Source organism: Pipra filicauda, unplaced genomic scaffold, assembly GCF_003945595.2.
Source record: "Pipra filicauda isolate LSUMZ 115617 unplaced genomic scaffold, ASM394559v2 scaffold191_size1418713_pilon, whole genome shotgun sequence".
NCBI classification, from domain to species: Eukaryota; Metazoa; Chordata; class Aves; order Passeriformes; family Pipridae; genus Pipra; species Pipra filicauda.
In genome coordinates, this window is record NW_024104300.1 from 709,612 (window position 1) to 736,056 (window position 26,445).

Here is a 26,445-nt window from a genome sequence, read left to right on the forward strand (position 1 = left end):
ACTTCTTGTCTTCCTGCTGCTGGGCACCCCAGCTTCCCACTCCACAAAGGAATTTCCAGAGTCCAGCAGATGCGATATCATGTTAGAAACACCCCATCTCTGCCCCTCATACAGAGGGGAGGAGAAATCTTTTCAACTAGTGGGTGAAACCTTTCCCCCACTGTCCCAGGACCATATACAGTCAACAACTTCATATACAAAACAAAAGGGGATGGCATTATGGGTTACATCATTTTTTCACTATCTCTAGATCCATACATGATAACCGAAAAAGTATGCTGCAATATGCCACAGACTCAAGCTTGATATAACTCTTTTGTATAGCCTTTACAAATGAACTCAGCAGAATTTTATGCGTGAAGACCAGAGCTATTGCTAATCAGTCTCAATTAGCAGACAGTTTTTCTGAAATTTCTTCCTATGGTCCTAGTATTACAGTTCGTATTTTTGAAGGAAAAGAAAGACTTCATTAACCACAAATACCTGAAAAAAAATTCAAGGAGGTAAAATTTCATGTCTACTGAGCTTGGAAGCTATTTACTTCAACAAAGGCACATGCATTCTATATAATTCTTGTGTGCTACCTATAATCAGTATTCTGTTTCCCTGCACTAGAATAAAGAACATCCTTAAAGAATCAAGAGAAAAAACAAACAACTTTACATGAAGTGGTGAAAGGTTTGGAGGAGAAACCATATGAGGAGCAGTTGAGGTCACCTGGTCTGTTCAGCCTGGAGGAGACTGAGGGGAGATCTCATTGTGGTCTTCAAGATCCTCAGAAGGGGAAGTGGAGGAGCAAAAACTGATCTTTTCACTCTTGTGACTAGTGACAAGATTAGAGGAGATGGCATGCAGCGGAGTTGGGGAGGTTTAGGTTAGACATCAGGGAAAGATTTTTCACCCAGAGGGTGGTTGGGTATTGGAACAGGCTCCCCAGAGAACAGTCACAGCACTAAGCCTGTCTGAGTTCAAGAAGTGTTAGGACAATGCCCCCAAGCAGAGGGTGTGATTCTTGGGGTGTCCTGTTCAGAGCCAGGAGTAGGACTCAATGATCCTCGTGGGTTCCTTCAAACTCAGCATATTCTATGATTCTATGAAGTTACCAAAATTATTACAAGCAGAGTGAAAGATGACAGAGTGGTCAATATCTCCACTGAAAACTTTTCTTTTAGAGCACTGTTGTCATTCTGAGAGGTACCTTGTAAAAAAGCATGTTTGTTTTTCCTGGCTCACAATAATTTAGCAGTAGTTTTATGTTAAAAGAATATTACCGCAGTTTGGGACTTTCATATCCAGCAAGGCTGTCCTCTTGTTGTTCTCATCTGTGCAATATAAATCCTGAGTTTCTGTGTAAGACTTGGTCTCTTGAAATTTCTTGATCCACATGATTTCACAGGAACACTTGAATGGATTGTCCACCAATATCCTATAGCAAAAAAATACTAATTTATTTAGAAGAAAAAACATGTCATGCATATAGAAAAAAAAATGAGGGGCACGGGGAGTCCAGGCATTCAGCTGAGTGAAAGTAGAAGTTGAATCCTTTAGTTAAGAAGGTTGAAGTATGCAAGTTGAACCCTCTAGTTAAGAAGCATAAGGTAAGCAACCTTGGTAAACAGCCCAGTGCAAGCTGCGAGTCAGTAACAGTTTCCATGTAGGGAACTAAGCTCTGTGTGCACCAAGGACCCAAACTCTCGCAGGTGGGAGAAATCACACAGGAGATTTGACTACTATTTCCAATTCATCAGGGTAAATCAGGAGCAACTGGAGAACTGGCATTTCTATGAAGGTCCGTTTTTTTCATAGGCAGAGATCAGAATTCCTCTTTTCTACACCTGAGTCTCTCCTCAGTTACCTCAAATATAGTTTATTGCTGTGAGACTGTAAATTCTTTATAGAGTCAAACACTCATGGATTATATACATGCACTAACAAAGTCTAATCATTAAAAATGATTTTACCTAATGTTCTACTATGTACTACAAAACTTTCAGAAAATCTCACAGTAAAACCTTAGGTAATGTCATGAAGAAATACTAACTGAAAACACAGCCCTGAAACAGAAATGGATACGGTACACCGCATAGAATTTACAGGTTAGTGAACTTAACAAATTCTACTTTTAAAATTTAATAAAACTACATAACAATGTGATGCAGTAATGCACAAGTTAAATAGAAACAGAAACATCCCAATGTCTACATAAATAGTTACCCAGTATTATTTTTTTTTCTTTTACAGGCATACATGAGATTCAATAAAGTGGGTGAGTGAGTAACTATTAAAGGCATTTCATTAGAAGGTGAACTTTTTCTTAACAAAGATTCATGGGTATTTTCAACGCACAAAAGCTCAAATTTCTCACGGAATCTATGCTCATAAAAGCCTCCTAAGGACATAAAGTGTGCAAATAATTAAAAAATCAGTTTATCGGAGCCATAACCTGTTCCCCCAAAAGTCATCTCAAATGCTTTGAGGATTAACAAATGTAGGGCTCATCCTCTAAAGTCTTTGAAGGAGCAATTTATAATCACAGAAATCATCTGCTGGACTTCAACACCACAACAGCATGGACAAAAATGGCTTGTGCAAGACACAGTATGAACGTGAAGATTCCTTGGGTCAAAGCCTATGACATGCATTTTCAAAACTGCCAGATTTACTTCCATCTTCTGTTTCATCCTATAGCTTCCCTGTAAAAGAGGAATGTCTCTTGACCAGTGGCTGAGCTGTCTTTTTCTTCCACTCTTTTATTTTGTGCTAAATGCACCACAGGAGGTAGGCATATCATAGGCATGATGCTGGAGGCATAATGGCCCTTTATAGACACTTGTGTGAAAGAAAGAATCTAACCTAGCAAAAGCAAATTATGAGTCTTTATCTTGTTTGCTGTAAATTTACAGGTGCAGTTTGTTTGTTCTAAAAGAAGCCTTCCAAAGTGACACCTCCATCTCTATAATACCTGGTGAATAGCCTCAACTACAGCCTATCCTGAACTTTTCATCCCTTTACATTTTGATTTATAAGAGTACTAACAGTACAAGCATACTTGTCAGCTTTCTGTCAGAAGGTTCCTGAGAAGCTATTTATGGCAACATTCTTATCTCAGATTCATCTACCCGCACTCTTCTTTCTCCCCTGTTTCTGATCTTCCACCTACGTATTAATTATTATCAACAGAATTGTTCAACTATACTGATTTTATCACTACTGTTCCTCCCTTCAGGCTCTGCTTTTATCCCTCCCCTTACTTTATGTTTGTTTATCTCACTTTCATCACAATGTCTGTTTGCGTAACTTCAGTTAATCTACTCCTACACTCCCTTTCCCAAGACCACAACACTCTATCTCAGTTTTGTATCTCCTTTCTCTCTCAACTTGTACTTCATCACCCATTGACTCCACCTCTCAATCACTACTCTGTTTAACCTTTGTATCACCCATTTTTTCCCATGTCTGGCTCACTCCCAGTACCCTTCCCCTGCTTCTTCATGCAGAACCAACAGACCAACACAGAGCATGAAGCAATGGGAGTGCTCTGCAACTAGCTAGTCTTTCCATCACAGTGCTCAGTGACCGTCAAGTTACGAAAGAAAATTCCAGTGAGCAATGTTCCCTGGGCTTTAAAGAAACTAATTATACCAACTTAATTATCAGCAAAACATACCTAAAGGGCACAACCTCTTTTTTTGGCACCAAGATTTCCTCATTTCACTTCTCACATGCTGAAGTTCACCAGAAAAGAACAAGGATTCCATGTCTGCTGTTGCACTTTTGGACAACTTCTGACTCTGCTCTGAGCTCCAGGAGAGCAGTCTCCCCCTCCAGTGCAGCCCCAGCCCTCCTAAAGCTTCTGCAGGCTCTCTGCATATTAGCAGAGAATGTATAAGATGACCAAAATTTTGGAATGTATACCAATTAAAAAAATCCAGTTGATGTAACAGAAGATAAAAATGTTAATATTGAAACCATCAATAAATATATGTTTACCAGTGCTTTCATTACTAAATGATTATATAAAGCACAGTGCAACTCAAAGAATTTGAGAAAATAAAAATATTCTTCAATAGCCAACCATAAGCATAGCAGCTGTGAGGCCTATATAAGAATATGAGAGAGAATCTTAATTTGAAAATCTGTGGAAGACTGTATTTTCACTAGCTCGAATATTTAATATAAACACCAGCAGCTTTGTGTGAAGTACCCTCACAATAAAAATATCTTAAAGCTGAAGGGAAGAGGCTGTTTTGACCTCTAATTGACTTAAAATATATACTTGACCTTCTTGAAGCTCTGGAATGAAAATATTTTTGTATTTAAGTGTCCAGCATCGATGCTTTCTTTGGATCAAAGTTTCACCCTAATCCTTGATGGACCTCTACCTTCAACAGAAAAAGCTTCAAAGTCCTGTTCTTCCATTCCAGCCAAAAATAAACTATATTTTAAAAACTGACAACTTACAGATCAGACAAACCCAGATGGTGAAAAGGCTTCTTGGACAAACTTGAGAGGTTGTTTCTGGATAAATTACTATGGGAAAAGAGAAGGAGTACATTAATTAGAATTGTTTCTTCTTACACTGAAAATACAGTTTGCGTCTCTCAAAAAAAATAATTAAGAACTCGATAATTAAGAGCTCTGAAAGTCCTTTGACTTCAGTTATAAAAAGACAGTGTTCAGTATTACTTCATGGTTTGAAGGGTTTCAAGGGTTTGAATCCAGAATGCACCTAAAGTCAAATACATTCAAAATCAAACTCAACAGGTATCAATATTTTCACTTTTAGCACTTTGTTCATTGCAGAAAAGCAGCAGATTTAACTGTGTTTCAAAAGTATTTTGTAAAGTCCACGTGTTAATTACATGCTCAATTTAATTCATGTGAAATGGGTGTATTCCATTCTTTGATGCTGCACCAAACTCTGCACTCACATAAGCCCTCCTCACATGCTAGCACACATCCGTATCAGAGCCTTTTAGTTGTTATTTTCAAACTGCATATACGATATGCACACACATGGAAGATCAAAAGAAAACTGTAAAATGCATGTATTGGGCTTTTTTATGTCAATTAAGCATTTACGGTTTCCAGTGGTAATTTAGTGAAAGGTCCTCTACTATTCCGCAAAGAAATGCTGATCTGAACCAGAAATACTCTTCCTCTCATAGGCTTACAAAATTGCTTTCTCTACCCCAAAGCAAAATAATGCTAGTTTTTCTACAGTCTTATCGGTCTACGAATTAGAGATAGCAAGAGCAGTAAACTGTGTAACTGCCAGCAGTGAAGTACAAATCAGAGTTATGAGCCAAAATACCATGAGTTTTATGTGGTATTATAAAGGCGCCGTAAAGGCTCCACACTTAAAAGTTGCATTGCATTTAAAACTAGGGATTAATTATTATTTTTTTTAACCTGACTAAAGAACACAGTGTTTACTTCCCAACTTTCAGTCCTTGATCTCTGAGTACAAGATAACTTTCACAGAAATTACAAGTTGGATTCTCTACAAATGTTTATAAGAGAATCTTTAAGAGATTATTTTAAGAGATTTACTACATTTCATCATATATTCCTTCTGGCAAACAACACCCTGAAGTTTACAAACTGACTGGTCCTTACGTGTGAGAACGAAACAAATGAGGTATTATTTCATTAGTCAGAGGAACTAGTCTGCCTATGGCAGATGCTGGTGGAAATGCTTCGTGGACCTGATTGGATATAGCAACATTAAAGCACAATTTGCATATAGAACAGAAGTCATGTTTAAACAAAAATTGTCACTATGTTTTTTTTTCCTAATATGTATATGCTCTGTGTTGGGAGGTTGAATAAAGGAAGTTTGATCCTCCTGTCAGCTTGGGCTTTTGCCTCCTGTGTTGAGGCACATCAAACGCCCTCCCTCCATAGGAAACTCTACACTCACCATGCAAGAGAATCCTTCCAGTTTTGACATTGACAAGCAGCACATGCAGATGGCCCTGTGGTATTACCAAACAAGGTATACACCTGCATCTCTTACCTGCACAGCAACTACCTTTTCCTAAAGATAACCAGATATATACAGTGGGCTTTACTTGCAGACCACTGTTATGAATTTATCACCTTAAACAATACTTGGACAGTAAATTTAAATTATATTTTTTCATAAAGTGAGCACTCTATATTGACTACAGGGATGCCTGCTGCAGTCTTTTTAATTCATGTTAAGTGAAAAAATCACTGCCAGGCTTCTTTTGAAGATGTTAAGGACCACACTTCCACTTTCATGAAAAGAGAATAAGAATTAGTTCCCCAATTTAACTATATATAAAAAGATCATGGTGAACAGCCCAAAGAAGATCCATCTGGGGTTCTAAAGACTTTTTTAATTATGGGGGGAAAAAAAAGTCAAGGGTACAGAGCCTGGCTCCAAAGCTTTACCCGCAGACAAGACCCAAATTCAGTTAAAAGCATGCCTGTATTTTACATGCAAATATCAAGCTCACTTTAAACTTGCTAGCCCTAATTCAACTAAAAGCAAACCTGTGGCAATCTGAGGAGACCAAAAGCAGACCAGGAAGCTGCATAAAAATTCACAGAGCTTGCAAGATGGGCATCGTTCTACCACCTACAGTGCTTCTGGCAAGGGGAAGCAAGAAAGAAGGAGAGGGAATAGATCTAAGGAGAACTGGGGGAAAGAGGTGAAGAAAAGGCCATTTTGCTACACTCAGTCTTCCTGCACAGGCAACTGCTTGTTCTGCCTATGAGCCGGCCCTATGTGCAGCAAGGTACATCTCAAATTGTTTCATTTGGCTGTCTTGCCTAAACCTGAACGGTGTTGAGATACAAACTCATCTTAATACCTAGAGCTGTATATATACTACACTCACAAATCTATGATTCAGCAACACAGTTAGATGCAGCCTGGCATGTAACAACAGCTATTTTTTAAAGTTTTTGGAAATCTCGGCTCCCTGTAAAATGTGTTTTAATATTTAAAGACACTGACAATATACCATGCATATGTATTACACATTTCCAACAAATTACTGTTAGCAGCAGATAAGTTTATAAACTACAGCACTACTAAAATGCAACTATTGGCTAATTTGAGTCTAAGGTCAATGAAAACACCAGAATTAGATGAGCAAAGCTATTAATTACACTTAAGTAGTGTCCATAAGGGTATTTATTTTCCTGTTGTTTATGTTATTACACAAATCTTTCCATCATACATAACGCTAGAAAGATACTTGGGCTACATAAGTTTCACCAAGAAAATAAGGTAAGGACCAAAAAGGGCTTAAAGAAATGTGTGTTAACAAGTTTATTTTAAACTGATATTGTTGTATGATTCATAAAATAAATACTATTTTCATATAATGAGAGCCCTTTAACTGCATTAAAAGATTTTTCATAGAAGAAAAAGAAAGCTGTAATAGTATCATAGTAAAATTAAAGCTTATACAGTTACATCAGTCTTCAGAAAAGTGTTTGGAGCTTTCATTGGGATAGTAACAAATTTGTTTCAAAATAAAATGTAAGACTTTTCAAAGACCTGTACTCAGAATTTACTCTTGAAAAGTGAAATTATTTCAGCTCTTAATAGTTTTCACTGTCCCAAACATAACAGGACCTATATCTCATTCCTAGTGCAGTCAACAGGATTGTTATTGCTGATGACAACAAACCATGATTCACTGGGGGTTTCAGAAACATTTTGATGCACACAAAGACTTTCCAGAGAAAACAAACAAATGCATTTTGCAGGGATAACAGATGAGCCTCGGTAAAAAATACCTCCATACTTACTGCTTTGTTCTATGCATCTAGAGCAGCGGGTGACACTTAATATTTTCCATCTTATCTGGGTTTATCCTGTCTCTGGTAACATTACTAAATCCCCACCAAAAGAAAACACAGTACGATACTGGATAAGCTTAGGGTGCATAATGTAAGTATTCTGAATCAAGCATCCATGTCCATCAACTGAACAGATGTCAAGTCAGTCTAAATTGTTTCTAACAAGGAGCTTCATGAACTTCAGCTCTAGCAAAGCCTGCTTACCAACAGATATGCATTCCCCATTTGACTGCATGCTCCATTTGAAGCTCTTCCTATGGCTGAAGTATTTTAAGGGCATCTCATCCAAGTGGGTTCTGTAAAGCCTAGCAGGTCATATATACACAATGATACTTTTTCCTTAAATGGTAACTTTAATAGGGTGTCCCTCTTCTGCTTAAATGGTCAGATTCCTGAAAATGTGTTTACCTGTTCAAGTTTTGGTTAGAAGCAACCACTGGGGTCAGAGACACTTTATGACTGCATGAAATCCATTTTCTTAAAGCAACAGGTAAAAAAAGCCTCTCAAGAGGATCCCATCAATTTTCTCACCTTTTGCAGTGCCTATTTGCCCAGACAGCTGGGAAGGTCTTCCAAATATCTGTCTACCTTGCTCCAAACTAAACTCATTATTTCTCACTCTGCACTCATAGTCGTGGAGAGAACAGATTGCTTTCCTCATCATAATTACTCTTCTTTTAAAGCAAAGATGATCATAGAAGCCACAGAATCATAGAATAATTTGGGTTGGAAGAGACCTTTAAAAGTCATGTAGTCCAATCCCACAGCAACAAGCAGGGACAATATCAAATAGACCAGGTTGCTCAGAGCCCTATCCAACCTTGAATGTTTCCAAGACTGAGGCGTCCCCCACCTCTATGGTAACCTATGTCAGTGTTTCACTACCCTCATTGTAAAAAACTTCTTTCTTATACCTAATCTAAATCAACCCTCTTTCAGTTTCAAAACATTATTCCTTGTCCTATTGCAGTGATGTTCCTTTTTAGTCTTCTCTTTATTGCACTGAACAGACTCAGGCTCTAAGTTTCCTTACATTATTTGCCTTATAAGCTCCTTATAGCTCTGTTGCTCTTCTATCCTGGAAGATGAGTAGATTCAGTGTCCTAATCACTATATAGTATTTTGACAGATTCCTTCCCAGCCACTAAAGTAATGGGAAAAAAAGGTAAAAATGTAACACAAAATTCCTTTTGATTCCTGACTTGGATTTGCTTTGTTCTGAGATTCTGTCCCAGCAGAGTCACTAAGTCTTTCTCTGCAAATCTGTCTCTTAGATGGTACGTTCCTATTGTGTATTTCTACTGGTATTGTGTACTTCCACAGCCAGTGCAAATGGAATTTCATATTTTATAACCATAATTCACTGAGCAATTTTTATACAGGTAAACACACAAATTTACTACAGAAGATTATTCCCTTATGGTACTGTTATTGTTTACTTTGGCTGAACAACCACATATCCAATGGGCCTGTGCCCGAGTCCCTCCGGAGGGAATGGAGGGAGGGGGGAAAAGAGGGAAGGGAAAAACTACTAGATCGAAGCTGCTAAGAAAGATTATTTATATTTACACAAAGATAGAAAACACTATAAGCAATATGCATACAGAGAAGAACTAAAACTAAAGATACTTCCCCACAACCAACGATCTCCTCTCCTGATGGAACTGCCCGACCGCTCCACACAGCTACCCCAGAAGAGAAGAGAGCGAGCTACCTCTTCCTCCTCTTTTTATGTTTTAGCTGACGTAACATGGTATGGAATATCTTCCTGTTCGAGTCAGGTGACTTATCCTAGTTTCCTCCCAGAAAAAAAAATGTTATTTAGCTACACAAACCCACTACAGGTACCAACTGATTACCTGTTTTATTAATGACTATCTGAAGTAATATGTAAGTCTCACAGGCTCAGAAGATCTGGTTCACACTCCTCCAGTGACTGTTCCACATTAGGGACAGCACTTAATGTTTAGGTAGAAATGAAGATCCATGTCCACTTCCTTACATGAACTAATTGCCATTCTTTGGAAAACAGAGCTCAGAAAGTGATTTCATCTCATAAGCAAAACAATCAACCCTGTTCTCTGTCCAGCAGTTCTTCCCTATTACAAAGAAATATCTTAGAAACTCAAGGTTTGGTAAAATGTCTTCCCGATCTCATTAGGATAAAAGCAAAAAAGTCATACTAAAAAGAGAACTTCAATCAGTTCAGCCTTTGCTAAATCTAAAGCATAAGAAATCTAGAAAAACACAGTCAAAAAGCTGCACGGGTATCAATTCTGAAGTCCATGATCTACAAATTGCATTTGGGTGTGAAAGCAACTTCATTCCTATGTTTTGCTTTGGGTGCATTAGTTTAGCGTGTGAACTTTCAAAGTAAGTCTTCGGTCACTCCCAGGACTTCAGTTCACAGTCATGTCACAGTCTCTGGGCATGTGTACTGGTCAAATTATAGTAGATGTGTTTCATGTATGCACCTAATGCACTGCAGCTGCTCTTGGGAATGGGTGCATGGCCAGCAGTTGGACTCAGTGATCCTTATAGGTCTCTTCCAACTTGGCATATACCGTAATTTTGTGAAAACATGTTCCGCCCATCGAATCAGACTACAGCTAGTCAAACCCATGTCACTGAGTGTGATGCACAGTGGGAACATCATATGCTCAAGAGAGGCATTCTTTGTGCTACACTGCTTACCACAAAAGATACAGCCAAAGTCTGTTGTAAAAGACCGGATAATGAAATACATGGTCTTTTTACCATCCCACATTGTGTTCTTATGATCTGCCAGTTCCTTACCAGACATACCTTATTTAAAGTCAATTAATGACAGAAGAACATTATAAGTCTGACTTATTATTAAAGTATTTTTTTATTAAGGAAATGGTAAGAGACAGAAATAAATTAACAATCAATAAATCAACATGAGTTAGACAGTTTTAACTTAGAAGACAGACATTATTCTTACTCACATGTATTGTAGGTTCACATTTTTCACAAATGCCTGACGGGACACGAATCTTAAGCCTGAATCCACCACAGTCCTGGGAAAACAAATAAAACTGTTGTAATATTTATGTTTCATTTAAAATATAATGGAAAGCATAATGATAATAAAGGTTAAAATAAGAGTCTGGGTGAAATTTCAACAAGGTTCAAGTGCAAGATTTACAATTTTTCTCACTAACACAAAAAGTGAGGTCTACACTTTGATAATGTCTCCATATGCTTCTATGAAAGAAATAGAAAAAAAAGATAGCTTTATAAGATAAGTATCTCCTACTCACAGATTTTTAAGTCCAACATAGTATCCAACCTCATTGTCATTGATACTTTTTAAGTTTTCTTGATTTGCGATGTAACTGTTGAAAAAGCAAGACAGAAAAAAGTATGTAAGTGGACCCTTCCAGGGCTTTGAGTGTTCAGAGATCATGCACTGATGTATGAAAGTCAGTAGTGATTGCTGACCTACTGCAATTAGAAGTAAGTCCTACTCAGACCATATGCAAAGCAAAAGTGGTCCTTAAAATCTTCCCCATCATTTAAATGGTACTTTGTGGGGCACTGCTGGAAGGGAAAAGTTTAGTTTTACACAGGGGAAATGAAGAAAGGAAATCAACCTGAAAGCCAAATAAAGCTGCATTACAGTGTCACTGTTCTCCAAGACACATGTCCCTTTTGACAACAGCGAAGGGGCCAACTTCAATAGTAGTAGTGGAGTTATCCTCACTTACACTGAGGGAGAATCAAACTGCCCTAGTCTTTTCTCCCATGTTGTTAACTTAATCACTTGCTAAACTTATTTTCTCCCTGACACAAAGTAATTTCAGTTCTTTCTACATGGTGTGGTAATGGCAAAACTGAGGAAAGAGGGGCTGTACTTCATGACGTTACACAGAAAAGCAGAAAATAAGAGAAGACAAACTGCCATATTAGACCAAAGCACTGAGTCCACTCACATAGCATTAGTATCTGCCTGAATCCCAAAAGGATGTGGGTATGTAAGCCGGTCCTTTGTATTATCACCATGTGAGATCTATGAATAACCAGTGACATCCCACAGACCGGAAATTAAAATGTTCACAAATAACGTATCGTTACCTCTTCTGCAGCAAGAAGGAATTTCACAGTGTAAATCATGCAGTCTAGGAAGAAGAAATCGGTGGAAACTGCAATTCTTCTGACATTGTGGACAGAAAAATATGTCTGATTTATAGGATTCCAGATTTTTCAGAAGATAAGCCTAGTCCCAGAAAAACTCAAACAGAGATTGAACTGTATTTTCATGAGCATCCCGAACTAAGCAAAAATGCAGGTTCTCCTAAAAAGGAGGAGTCGTTCTTTGCTAGAAGAAACCTTTTATTCATTCTAAGTACTTTTACTGTGGAAAAAAGGGCTGGCTACTTATGAAGAATTTACGAAGAGAGCTAGGTCATGCAGGAAAAAAATTAGGGAAAGAAAAGTGGAATTTGAAGTTAATTTGGCTAATTCAGTTAGGGATAACAAAAAGTCCTTTTATAAATACATTAATAGCAAAAGAAGGGGCAAGGAAAACCTCAATTCTCTGTTGGACTTGGAGGGAAATATAGTTAACAAAGATAAGGAGAAGGCTGAGGTACTTAACACCTACTTTGCCTCAGTTTTTAGCAGTAAGACAGGTGGCCCTCAGAACAACTGGCCTCTAGAGCAGATAGACAGAGACAGAGAGCGGAATAGCCCTCCTGTATTCCAGGAGGATGTAGTTAGCAACTTACTGAGCCAGCTGGATCCTAACAAGTCTATGGGACCAGACGGGATCCATCCCAGGGTGATGAGGGAGCTGGCAGAAGAGCTTGCCAAACCGCTCTCCATCATCTTCCAACAGTCCTGGCTCTCTGGGAAGGTCCCAGATGATTGGAGGTTGGCGAATGTCACCCCAATCCACAAAAAAGGCTGCAAGCAGGACCCTGGCAACTACAGGCCTGTCAGCCTGACCTCGGTGCCTGGCAGGGTTATGGAGCAGATCATCCTGAGTGCAATCACACAGCACCTTCAGGATGGACAAGGGATTAGACCCAGCCAGCACGGGTTTAGGAGGGGCAGGTCCTGTCTGACCAACCTGATCTCTTTTTACGATCAGGTGACCCACCTGGTGGATGAGGGGAAGGCTGTGGATGTGTCTGTCTAGACTTCAGCAAGGCCTTTGACACTGTCTCCCATAATATACTCCTGGAAAAGCTGGTAGCCCATGGCTTGGACAAGTGTATCCTCTCCTGGATTAGGAGCTGGCTGGAGGGCCGGGCCCAGAGAGTGCTGGTGAATGGAGCTGCATCCAGCTGGCGGCCGGTCACCAGTGGTGTTCCCCAGGGGTCTGTGTTGGGTCCAGTCCTGTTTAATATCTTTATTGATGATTTAGATGAGGGGATTGAGTCCATCATCAGCAAATTTGCTGATGACACCAAACTGGGAGGAAGTGTCGACCTGCTGGAAGGCAGGAGGGCTCTGCAGAGGGATCTGGATAGACTTGAGAGATGGGCTGATTCCAATGGGATGAAGTTCAATAAAGCCAAGTGCCGGGTCCTGCACTTTGGCCACAACAACCCCCTGCAGCGCTACAGGCTGGGCACAGAGTGGCCGGAAAGCAGCCAGGCAGAAAGGGACCTGGGGGTACTAATTGACAGGAAGCTCAACATGAGCCAACAGTGTGCCCAGGTGGCCAAGAAGGCCAATGGGATCTTGTCCTGTATCAAAATAGCGTGGCCAGCAGGAGCAGGGAAGTGATCCTTCCCCTGTACTCTGCGTTGGTGAGGCCACACCTTGAGTATTGTGTTCAGTTCTGGGCCCCTCAGTTCAGAAAGGATATTGAGGTGCTGGAGCGGGTCCAGAGAAGAGCCACAAGGCTGGTGAAGGGACTGGAGCATAAGTCCTATGGGGAGAGGCTGAGGGAGCTGGGGTTGTTTAGCCTGGAGAAGAGGAGGCTCAGAGGTGACCTCATCACCATCTATAACTACCTGAAGGAAAGTTCTAGCCAGGTGGGGGTTGGTCTCTTCTCTCAGGCACTCAGCAATAGGACAAGGGGGCACGGGCTTAAGCTCCGCCAGGGGAAATTTAAGTTGGATATCAGGAGAAAATTCTTTACAGAGAGAGTAATCAGGCATTGGAATGGGCTGCCCAGAGAGGTGGTGGTGGATTCACCATCCCTGGAGATTTTTAAACGCAGATTGGACGTGGCACTGAGTGCCATGATCTAGTAAATGGACTGGATTTGGACCAAGGGTTGGACTCGATGATCTCGGAGGTCTTTTCCAACCCAATCAATTCTATGATTCTATGATTCTATGATTTTTAAAATTTATTTAAAGGGAAATCTGGTGAATTAGAAAGAAGGTGTATTGCTTCCCCAGAGGCCATCCATATACCTTCGCTGGCATGTTAGAGAAATTCACTGTGTTCCCAAATCCAAAGAGAAGCTTGAGAATCCCAAAGTCGAGTTGGGCTCTCCTCCAAAGCCGCAATGCTGACTTGGGCTTTGCTCTTGCCATGCACCAGGAAAAGCAAAAGGTTTCCTCTAATGGCATTCACTGCCCCTTGGGAAGAAGAAGGGCAGTAAAAAGACAATGCATGACACTAGACGGAACACATTACTACAGCATTATATGACAGTGAACTGTTCTTCAGGACTTTTCAGGATAAGATTAACACAGAGTACTCATTAGAAGATAAGAGTCCTTCATATTTTGTGTTTCCTTTCTTGAATTTTTAAGATGAGCTGATTTCCTATCTCGGTGTTTACTAATCTATTTTATTTGTTTGTTGGTTGCTGCATAAGTTTACATATTTTGCCAAGTAAAAACAATGAAATCATACATAAAAATCTATCAATTCTTTCATCTAAGAATCCTGGAAATGAATGATCATACTTCCTCTAAACATGCCCTGAAGAATTCATTATTTAATTACATATGACCTTCTCTGTCACTTGGACCTCATAATGTTAAAATAAAGTTATCAAAGATATCTTCCTCATCTTGTCCTCAGTAACAGGACTAACAGGAATCCTGTCAAGACCAGACAGAGATAGGGAAATCACAAAAGAATGGGAATGTAGGAAAATGGACAGTGAAACACAGAGGGAGAAGAGACTCAGACCTAAAGAAAATAAACAGAGGAATCAGTTGTACGAGCTAAAGATTAAGCCATCAAAAAAATATCTCTGACAAACACTGCCAAAATGTAGACCCATCACTTAAACACACATATCACCCATCCAAATCTGACATTCCAATTTTAATCATACAAATACTTAATCATTAACACTCACTAAAGAAGCTGCAGAACTTGACATAACTTACAATGTTGTACAGAAATATGTCAGTGTACTACATCCTGTATTAAGACTCAGTGTAAAACAGCTCAGCTCTGCTGAAGCCAATGAAGCTACCACAATTTACATCGAACAAAGATCTGAGTATGAGCACACAATCTATATAAAAGATCAGTGTTAGTCCATTAGGGAATAGACCAAAAGGACAACATTTGGGAAGAAGTGGCATGAATTTATGGTACCTTTTTTCCTTCTCTTATTGCATTCCCTAAAAGAAATCAGAGCAGATTCTCTAAGATGAATGATTTACAATTCCAGTTCCTAACTGAGAGAACCAAAAGAAACCACTGATTTTCCACAACAATACTTTGAATAGGGACACAGAAGAATTTCTGCCTAAGTGCAACTAACTCAATAACTGCTCTACAATACACTTGTAAAAACAACCTCAGTACAGAACAGGACAGTAAAGCAAATTTCATGCAGTTGGAAATCCTGCAAGAAGGAGTGGACAGATGTAATTTACCATAAGGAGGTCATGTCCCCTCACGCTTCCTTACTCGCTTAACAAGTCTGCTTTAAGTTAAGCCTCTGCAGCTATGTCATAGCAGTGAGAAAGAAAGGAGTAGAATGATGTAGCTGTACACTGTAAGGGGAAGTTGTTCTTCTGTTTAATTTAGAGGGAGACCTGAAATAAAACCTCTCCCTTTCTGAAGTCTATTTTTACCTTCTTCACAACTACTCTACCTTAATGTTACTTATCATCAAACATTAATACTCTAAGAGCTTTGACTTGCAGTGGGCGATGCCAAGAAATGTAATTTGCCTGCCTGCCCTTAAGAACATCCACCCTATTCTTTAACTGAAGATTTTTATTGTAGCACAGAAGAAAAACATACTGACTCACAGATGGCTGAAGTCACATGGAGAGCTTGGAAGCTCCCACTGCACACCACAGCAGAGCGTAGCACCGCCAAAACCTGGCTGGATAGTACCCAGACAGATCACACATATCAGATCACAAATACTGACTGCTGCCTCTAAACCAAATCTGCAGCTGCCTACAATACTATTTGCTTGATTATACTATAGCATTCTGCCTCTCCTTCAATGAGTAATCAGTAAACAATAGTTGCTTTCAGACCTTTAATCTCCCCATTGTAAACTACTCATTAACTCTAACACCTACTGACTGCAGATTGCAACCTACAATAACACATTTATCTCAGCACACTTCAGCAGCTATTGAATAATGTCACACATTCACACTTCATCACTGCTACAACATTCTGGAAATGATAGCTTAAAATCCTATTGTAAAAGACCTAACTCCCCCAAGTAGGATCTCCTTTAAGAGAGTTGTCTTCAATTCTTCTCATCACACAAGTGAAACACTAGAGATAGATTATGTAGAACGTCAGTGAAGTAAATTCTGAATTGCAAAAGCATAAAGAGAAAGCAGGTTCTGATCTTTAAAGTGGTCTAGATTATTTTGTTCCTCTCTAAGTTTAGAGAAGATTTCATTGCAAGTTTCAAATCTTTTCCTTAACCTGAAAAAAAACTGGCCAGCAGAAGTATGCCTTCCTAACTAACTGTTTCCTCCAGCTTAATGTATGCTAAAGCACAATACTCCATTTGGAGCTATAAGGACATGCTGAAAAAAAAACCAGTATACGCTAGTCTTAAGAATATAGACGCAAACAAGTAATACTGTAATGTAGCTCCAAAAGTATTTCTGTTGCCAGAAAACTCCCTTTATGGGAAACATATTTGCTTAACACTCCAAAAAATAAATCAATTATATGTCTAGCTCTGGTTCATACAGCTGGGAAAAAAAGTTTTTAAAAACTTTCATATTCACTGGTGAAATGTTTCTGAACTTTAGGAAAACTTCATAGTCCGAGTTGTTTTTTCACTGAGCCTTTAGAGGAAAAAGGCAGCATACTTCACACATTGAACTGTCAGTAGATGAACTACCATTTAATGACAAGTCATGGATGTCCCCAGTCTACACTACTGTGAGGGCTTTATTTTAACATTAACGATTAAACATTGCAAAGTTCCTTAGTGCTGTATCTTCTTACAAACTACAATTGTCATACCGAGTTCATCAAAAGGTAAGCTAAAACTTAGGGCCATTTTCAACAAACCTGGACTGCTTTATGGTTATGCATTAAGATCATGCAGAATTTGTAAGCTTGATACAATACTTGATGAAACTTGGCATATTCAAATAGATTTCAACTGCAGCCCCTCTGAAACCAAATTTAAAGTAATGCTCAAGTGGTGTGAACTCATATGGTTGGAAAACGAAGCACAGACCTACATAATGTTGTACATCAGGAATGTGAGGTTTCAGACAGATGTAGGTACCAATGATACAACCTCTGCTCAATCAAGAAATCGTTCTACGCAGGACCAAGCTCCCTCTAGGAAGGAATCTCTTAACAGCAAGCAATGATCAACAACAACAAGTCCTCTCTACAGATATACAGGCTTACTTCAATCATTTTGTTATATTTTGCTTTATCTATCTGGTACCATAACTGCCAGCTTTCATGAAGACAACCTCAAGAAACAGAACTTCCACTGCTAAAAGACCGTGCCATAACTCAGAAAAGAGGCAGAGTGTCAAGTTAGTTCATGGAGGACTTACTTATCATTCAGCAATTTTACAAGCAGGTGCTCAACTCCTTCCTTGGCTGCCTGGTGTCTCCTGACAAATTCAGAGCAAGTGCTCTGGTGGTTGATTTTTTTTTTTTTTTAAACTGTGAATCATTGTATTTCACGAAGAGTAAAAAACTGTTTGCCAGTATCACGGGTTCCTTAAGGGTTCTTTCCTCCCATTTAGAGTATTTAACCATGAGTCATGGAAGATTACAGGAGGTAGTTCTCCACGTGCCAGTACAACAGCTCTGGAGGCAAAATAATTAACTCTGGGATCTTTCTTCACAGACATAGGCATGCCCTTTTTTGAGCAAATCCTGCACTACACATAGACTACACTCAAGTAACAAGTTGTTCAGAACAATTTGGGACTCAGCATCTCACAGCAAAGATCAGAGATCACAGCTACCTTCAAGAATTCCCTGTTCTGGATGCATAGCTGTGTCAACTGCCAGGAGGCAGTGCGCCCCAGACATTCTATTCCACATCAATATACTATGATTATCCAATCAGTAGCACACAGATGCCACTGAAAATTGCTTCTCCAAAGCCACCATCCTGAACAATAAGTGCCAACCCACCATCTTAAAGCAGAAGAAAACAGGAATTTAGTGGAGGTACCAATCTTGTTATGGCAGTGAAGGAGCAGATCCATGCTGTTGCTTACTGCTACAACTGCCTAGAAAATGGAAGGCCCACAGTTTGCCAGCCAGCTTTAGTTTCCTCTTTACAGCATGAAGGCAAAAATAAAAATAAATTAGTATGTCTAGAATGCAAAGTTTAAGCAAACAGTTACTATAAGGCAGGGAAAATGAAACGTAAAACACCTTTGGGCTTACTTACATTTCTGATTTGGCTTCAAGGTGTTTGTTCTATTTTCTTCAAATAGCAGACTACCAAATCAAACAAACTCTCAAGACATTTCATGCAGCTTTCCAGATTTAAGATTCATGCCCTTGATGAATTCCACCTCCAAAATTACTTTCTCCCAAATGCATGCAAGACTTATTTAAATATTTTCTCCATTCAGAGACCTGTCCTCCTCCTTGAGGTCTGTAACTTTATACATTTGATACCAAGACATCAATTTTTGACATTTCTCCAGAGAACAACTGACAACTATAGTCTAGCTTTTCTTTAGCAAAGGTATTTTGGAAATGCTGATATTCCTTTCTATTGTCAGCTGGCCAAACAATGACCTATTTATTCAAAAGATGTCTTAATCTCTGACCTTGTACTTACCTAGAAAACATGTTTTCATCCCCTGTGTATGAACTAATCCTAGACTGCTAGGAGGAGGCTTAAACTCCAATATAGCCCCTTTACAATATATATGCTAAAAATCACACAATAAATTCACATACAAAAGGAGAGCAGTGAATGTGGCTTTTCATTATTACTCAACAGAAAGCAGACATAAAGCTAATTTTTATTATTATTATTGGGTTTGTTATTATTATTTTTGTTATTATTTGGCTTGCAAGGAAGAAAGAGTATCTCAAAGGAATAAATAAATACAAATACATGTGACATTTCTTTCTTCCACAGAACCATGTGTGCAGTGACTCTTCAAAAAGTAGTAATGTAAATACTCTTTTCAGCAGTTGCATACACCACCTCTTCTAGCTATCGCTGTCCTTCATGCAAACGAGAATGGCAAAACATCAGTTCCATAACAGCACAGCAAGATTCCTCATAACTGTCCTTTATGTGCATCTTTTTATGTCCTTCAGTAAATCAAAACATTAAAGCTTCTTGGTTAATGTCAAAACCTTTGAATTCTCTTTAGACACCCATGCTCAGGCAGTGACCTTGTGGAAGAGATGTCTTTGATAGTTGCATGTCCTTTGGAGCTAGATAGCACTTGACATAAATCAGTATCCCTCACAACAGGTTTTTTCCTATCTCCAGGTTTTAACATGTTCAGTATTCCTTCACTGTTTCACTCAACATAAGAATTTCCTTCTGAACTTTCCTCTGAGGTCAGTCTTCCCCCACATATACTATTTCCACTGTTAGACATTAATACTTGGCTTTATTCAGTTTAAAATTACTGGCTCTTAGAATGTCAAATACTCCATTCGATGTGGTCTGATATTTATTGGATCATCGAGATGTATGTCTGACGTACCTGCTACACTGTCCACTGTCTCATCCACTGCATTCAGTTCATCCCATGTCAAATACAGATCAAAAGGTACGACTTCCAAATGATGGAGAGAATGCAAAACTTAGGACATCTATCCAAGAAAATCCATCTATATCCTGTTAATACATTAAATTTGCTGAACAATTTGACTCCTGACATCTCAAACAATATTCCCCTTTCCATAACCCAGCAAAAAGTTTCTTTCTTCTGTTTTTACTTAAGTCTTGAGAGACTACATATGGCCATAATCTCTACCCCTTTTCTATGCAATTATTACACAGAGAACCCAACTGGTAGATGTTTTTCCATTCTTCGAATGATACCATCTGCTTCCATGGGTCACAACTGATTTCCCAGACTCCATCCCAAGACCTGTGAAACATCTTGTGTAGCCCTGATCACAGATCTGTGTCTTCTTGAAGACATTCTTGTCTCTTAATGAAAGACATACATGAATAAAACTTCACACTATGTTACCAAAGCATTCCAAAAGGGTTATGGGTTGTCCTTTTGACTTTCCGTGATGTTGACTCTCTTGACATTTACCTCACTCTTCTAGGCCCAGAACAAATTGCCACCTTCTGTACGTCCAAGTGAATCTTATATTTAACCAATGCATTTTTCAGAGAGCATTTCAACAGCACTGATATTGCTTTTTTGCTAAACTCTTTCAGAGGCATTCTTCACTGTTCCACATTCATGCGCTCTTCACAGTTACCTATTTAACTTTCTTTTATCACATTTATTTACATTACTGCATAGTCCACTTCTTATTTTAGTTAGTCAATCTTTTGAATTTATAGCTTTTTCCATTAGCATTCTTTCACTTGAGGAATCCCATTCTTCATTTAATATAAGTAGCTTCTTACTCATACTGCATATATTAGCATAATGATGTGTTTATTATATTTTCTGCACATTTGTCAGTATCCAGAGTATATTTAATACTTCTGCTGAATGCCAAATTGCTGCTACTGTTTCCATAACTTTCCATGTTCCTGTACTAGGCCAGTTTGATCCTGGGAAAATTCTCAGTTGCAATGGTACACACAGACAAGCATTCTGTGTCTGTCTTTCAGTTTTCTTCTTGTATTTCTGTTCTGCTACGTGACATATACACATTGCCCCTTCCAGAATGTCATTAACTTTTACTTAAAAATGTGCTCATGGATGTATTTATTGTTATACTTTAGGAAAACATACTCTTTTGTAAGCATTAATTTTCCATTTTAATATAATGTCAAAGTCTTCGGTCACCTTCTCTACCATTTTACCTTCAAACAAAACTCTTATCCTGCATGTACCTGTTTCAAAAGGTGACATCTTCTGCAGCAGTATTCTTCAAACTTCTTCACTATTTCTGCAAAGCTGCTTTCTCTTCACCACCACTACTTTCACAGAATTCTTCATTTACCTCTACAGCTTTTGTCCTTGTTATTGCTTATGAGTAGAGTAGTATTCCTCTCATCCACCAGCATATTTCTGCCTACAGTTCTCATGACCACACCGCACTGATGTGCACACCTTTCAGCACTCCTTCCTACACACCTTTTGCAGCATTGCCCCTGTCCCAGGATGTATATGGTAAAGGTGTTCACCTGCAAATATGAGACTGAGTAGACATTTTGGTGATACCTCCAACTATTAGGAAGCTCACCTCCTAAACCTTTCATTTCAGAAAGAGTGAAAAAAAAGAAGAGCAAAACTGCTACAAGTTAAATCGTTCATTGAAAGTCATAAGAACATGCAGACGTGCTCTAGCGAAAACTATGCACGCTACCAGACCACGTAAACTGAAGGAACAACTGCCCTGTCTCTATGCAGACAGGAATTTCATGAACAGTTGGGAGAAACGTCCAGAGCAGGGAAGATGGACAGTCTTTTTTCCACCCACACCCACCTCCAGGACAAGCAGCATCTATTTCTGCAGCTGTGCCACCTCGGTTCACATCCCTCAAATGACATAGGCTTCGGGCAACATGACAGTCATTGCACACAAATCCTGATCCAGGATTTGCAGTGATATGTACTGCAGAAGCAGTATCCAGCATTAATATTTTTTTATTTAGGTGCCTTGATGTCACATGGATTTGCATCAATCAAAAATATTTGTAAATCTATTCTAATTTTCTCAATATTTATAAATATGCACACAGCAGTCTTAAAAAGATGCTTACTTACCACCACTCCAAACTTAACACACTTCAGCATATGCTTAGTTAGACCCATGAAGTCAACAAAACTGCTCCCAGCTGGAGACTACAGTATATATGTTTACCAGGTAAGGATCACAGTATGCATAATGTGTTCCAAAACCTTTTTCTAATAATTAAAAGAGGCAAGACTGAAGGGAAGAGTAGGAGATGAATATGCAGTAGACTATTCACCCATTTAGTGGGTGGAGAAAAGAAAAAAAGAAATTTCATCTTCCTGAACTAGACCCATATTCAACAGATAGATTCAGCTGGGGGGGTGGGGGAGAGAAAAAAAAAAAAACAAAAAGAGAGACATCTCTGTGTGAGGTTGAAGATCACAGAGTTGAAGGAAATGCCATAAATAATGCTCCAGCTATAAATAATGTCCAGGGGTTCCATGTTCAAATCCTTCTGCTTCCTAAGGGAATGTGATCCCAGTTTCTCAGAAAATACCATACTTATGAAGCAACCTGAAAGAGGGCAATCTCAATCTTACCTGTTTGTGCTGTTCTAATTTTTACTGTAATTGAACACATAGTGGAGAAGGAGCAGGATGCAGCTGTCTCACTACACAAATAAGTGTCACAGCCTTTTAGCTAAACAGACTGTCCTGCTCCTGGACCCAAAAGCATATTTGAATACTATATGACAAAGAAGGCAACTCAGCCAGGAAGAACCAAGGCAAGCCCACATCTGTACACCATACAGGACCAGCAGTTAAGATGCTGACATGCAAGACCTTGGTTCAGACCCATGTTCTGCTTCTAGCAGAGCAGCCCTTCACATGCATGCTGAAATGTTTCACCTGGAACCACAAAAATCAGTTTACTCTACAGAATGACTCTGCTCGCTAAATGGAAGATCTTGGTTTTGCCCCTCACTCCAGTGAACTAAGTCCCCAATATTTTCTTATAATCAGTGGAGAGGAAAGAGGATGACTCCATTGGGTAATCTGCAGTAGGAATGTAATTTAGCCTCCTGAATCACTTTCTGGAAGAAGTGAGTTCTCCATTGCTGGCAGGAGAATAGCCAGCTGAGTTAACTGCCTTCACTATATCGTTAGTAGGGAGATGCCAGATTTTAAATGCCGAGGGCTGGGACAGTCCTAGACACGATTCAGAAGTCCATCACATAACACCCACAGCACATGCTGTGAAAAGTCTCCCAGTCCCTACCCAGTAAGACTGACATGCTCAGTATGGGCACATGATTTATTCACATATGATTGCTATGCCATATGACATTCAGGAAAGCAGGCAGTTGGTGCAAAAGAATAGGAAAAGTCACACTCCACACACCCTTCATATGGAGTACAGCATCTGACCCCGTGATGTGGGGCAATGTGCTTCACAAGATACCTGCTCAACATAGCCTTACTTAGTTTTACATGTATGGTTAGGAAATTGAGAAGGTAAGACTAATTTCATTTAAATCTAAAACTGCTGGCTCGAGTGTCAAATCAAGAGAAAAGCAGGCAACTTTCCCAGCCCCAACTATAGCTCTGTGGACAGACTCTTCCAAAAGGACTTCCAAAGTTTCGCCATTTCACTGCTTTGTCTGTTTCAGCAACAGTCTGGAAACAGACTAACTTTGATAAATGCATTGCCTTTCTTTTATTTCTACATCAGACAACTGTATACAATGAACCATATACCCTCTATCGATCCATAGTAGTACCTGCAGGTGCAACTGTTTTGCAGTTGCATTTCAATGCAAAATTATCTAAAACTTTGTAAAAGGCTTCCCCACGAAAATAATCTGAGCTTCCTCATGCCTCAATGCATTTTGTACAGTATGAAAACATTGGAAAAGCAAACAAAGCTGCAAGTCAAAAACACATCAAGTGATGGAGCAACAGGTCCCATCTCTTCCTAACTTAAAACAGGCAGGAAAATGCTTGAATCAAGGTTCTTTTCATCTTTCACATATATACTCTAAACTACCCTGGTGAAACACTAATTCCATCCATTATTGTCACTGATTTTAAGAAGGCAAGAATCTCAGACTCACATTCCCCCTGAAATAAAGGGCATCTAATTACCTTGCTAGATCAGGACTTAGCAAAAGTAAAGTTCAAGTTACACGATTCAGAGATTATGATCTCTTAAAGTGCCCCTGAAAATGCCTTGGACACCTTTGGCATTATTTCTTCCATTTTAATCTTACTTCTGAAAAAGAAAATCTCACTGCTTCAGGCCTTGTCTAAGAATAAAAGAATACTGACCTCAAATCTGATCTCCAAGAATGTAACCTAACAATGATAACACAACTCAGAAATGTATAGCTGAACTGGTATTAAATATATTTAAGTTTCTGCTATAACCTCTGTCGATGATCAACACTCAATGCAGGTCATTTTCTTACATGAAAATTTAAAAAAATAAATGCAAGTTCACAACAGAATTTCCATGGCATGGCTCCTTTCCTGTAAATTCACTACAATTATGCAATGTGACCATGAGATTGTAGACCCTTGTATGGTGGCAAGTGAGACCACAACCCTGGACTTCAGGAGAGCTAATTTAGCCTCTTCAGGGACCTTTTTGGAAGAATCCAATGGGAATGAGCCCTGCAGTGAAGAGGGGTCCAAGAGAGCTCGTCAATCAATATGCAAGCATCTCCTCCTCCAGGCTCAAGATCAGTGCATCCTGATGAGCAAGAAGTGAAGCAAAGAGGGCAAAACACATGCACGGGTGAATAAGAAACTCCTGTTAAAAGTGAAGCACAAACAGGAGATACAGAGGAGGTGAAAGCAGGAAGAGGCCACTTGGGAAGACTATAGGGATGTTGTCAGAGTAAGCATAAATGAGATGAGGAAGACCAAAATCCATCTGCACTTAATTCTGGCCAAGGATGTCAAGGACAGTAAGAAAGGTATCTTCAAAATGAGCAAGAAAGAGGACACGGGGAACTACCACCCAGTCAGCTTCACCTTTATTGCTGGAAAGATCATGGAGTGCCTTATTCTGGAGGCCATCCCAATGCACATGGATGACCAGAAGGGGATCAGGAGTAGTCAGCATGGATTCACTAAAGGAAAATCATGCTAGACCAACCTGATTGCTTACTATGATGGGCCAACTACCTGGATGGATGAGGGAAAGCAGTGGATATTGCCTACCTCGACTTCAACAAGGCTTTAGACACTGTGTCACATGATATCCTCATAGGCAAGCTTAGAAAGTGTGTACTGTGGGAGTGGACAGTGAGGTGGATTGAAAACTGGATTACCAGCAGATCCTAGAGGGTCATAATCAATGTCACAGGGTCTAGTTGGAGGCCTGTCAGTGGTGAACCCCCAGGGTTCAATACTGGGCCCACTGTTGTTTAACTTATTCATCAGTGACTTGCATGAAAAGACAGATGCCTCCTCAGCAAGGTCACTGATGACACAAAGCTGGGAAGAGTGACCGATACCCCACAGTGCTGTGTAGCCCTTCAGAAGGACCTCAACAGGTTGGAGAGATGGGCAGGGAGGAACTGCCTGAAATTCAACAAAGGCAAATGCAGGGTCCTACACCTGGGGAGGAATAACAGTCTCGGGCACCAGCACACGCTGGGAGCTGACCTGGAAAGCAACTCTGCAGGGAAGGACCTGGGAGTCCTGGCAGACAACAAGCTGTCCATGAGCAAGCAGTGTGTCCTTGTGGCCAAGGAGGCCAATGGTATCATGGGGTGCATTAGGAAGAGCATTGCCAGCAGGTCACTGCAGGTGATCCTGCCCCTCTACTCAGCTCCAGTGAGGTCACCATCTGGAGTGCTGTGTCCATTTCCTCTGGACACGAGAGACATGGAGCTACTTGAGAAAGTCCAGTAGAGGGGTACGAAGATGATTAGGGAACTGGTGCATCTCTCATATGAGGAAAGACTAGGGTAGCTGGGCCTGTTCAGCCTCGAGAAGAGATGACTCAGAGGGGATCTTGTCAATATACACAAGTAACTGAAGGGAGGGTGCCAAGAGGACGAAGTCAGGTTCTTCTCAGTGTGTCAAGCAACAGAACAAGAGGCAGCAGGCAAAAACTGATGCACAAGAAGTTCCACCTGAACATAGGGAAGAACAACTTTACTTTTGGGTGACCGTACAACAGATTGCCCAGACAGGTTGTGGAGTCTCCCTCACTGGGGATATTTAAGCACCATGTGGACACAGTCCTGTGTAATGTGCTCTAGAGTAAGCTTCTTGAGCAGGGAGGTTGTACTAGGTGATACCACTGGTGGTCCCTTCTAACCTTATCCATTCTGTGATTCTGTGACTCTGTAATGTTACGCTTAACGGTAGCTATATAAAACAC

At 39.7% G+C, this 26,445-nt stretch overlaps 1 protein-coding gene across 13 annotated transcripts in view; it reads right to left on the bottom strand.

Annotated features, from left to right (window-relative positions):
• NTRK2 (neurotrophic receptor tyrosine kinase 2) overlaps positions 1-26,445 on the bottom strand; it is a 204,569-nt gene that overhangs the window by 172,344 nt on the left and 5,780 nt on the right. For all 13 annotated transcript variants that reach the window (XM_027731830.2, XM_027731832.2, XM_027731833.2 and 10 more), the window contains exons 2-5: positions 11,127-11,201; positions 10,812-10,883; positions 4,462-4,530; positions 1,272-1,426 (exon numbers count right to left, since the gene is read on the bottom strand). In XM_027731830.2, the coding sequence (XP_027587631.1) occupies positions 1,272-1,426; positions 4,462-4,530; positions 10,812-10,883; positions 11,127-11,201 (371 nt within the window). The remainder of the gene's footprint in view (positions 1-1,271; positions 1,427-4,461; positions 4,531-10,811; positions 10,884-11,126; positions 11,202-26,445) is intronic.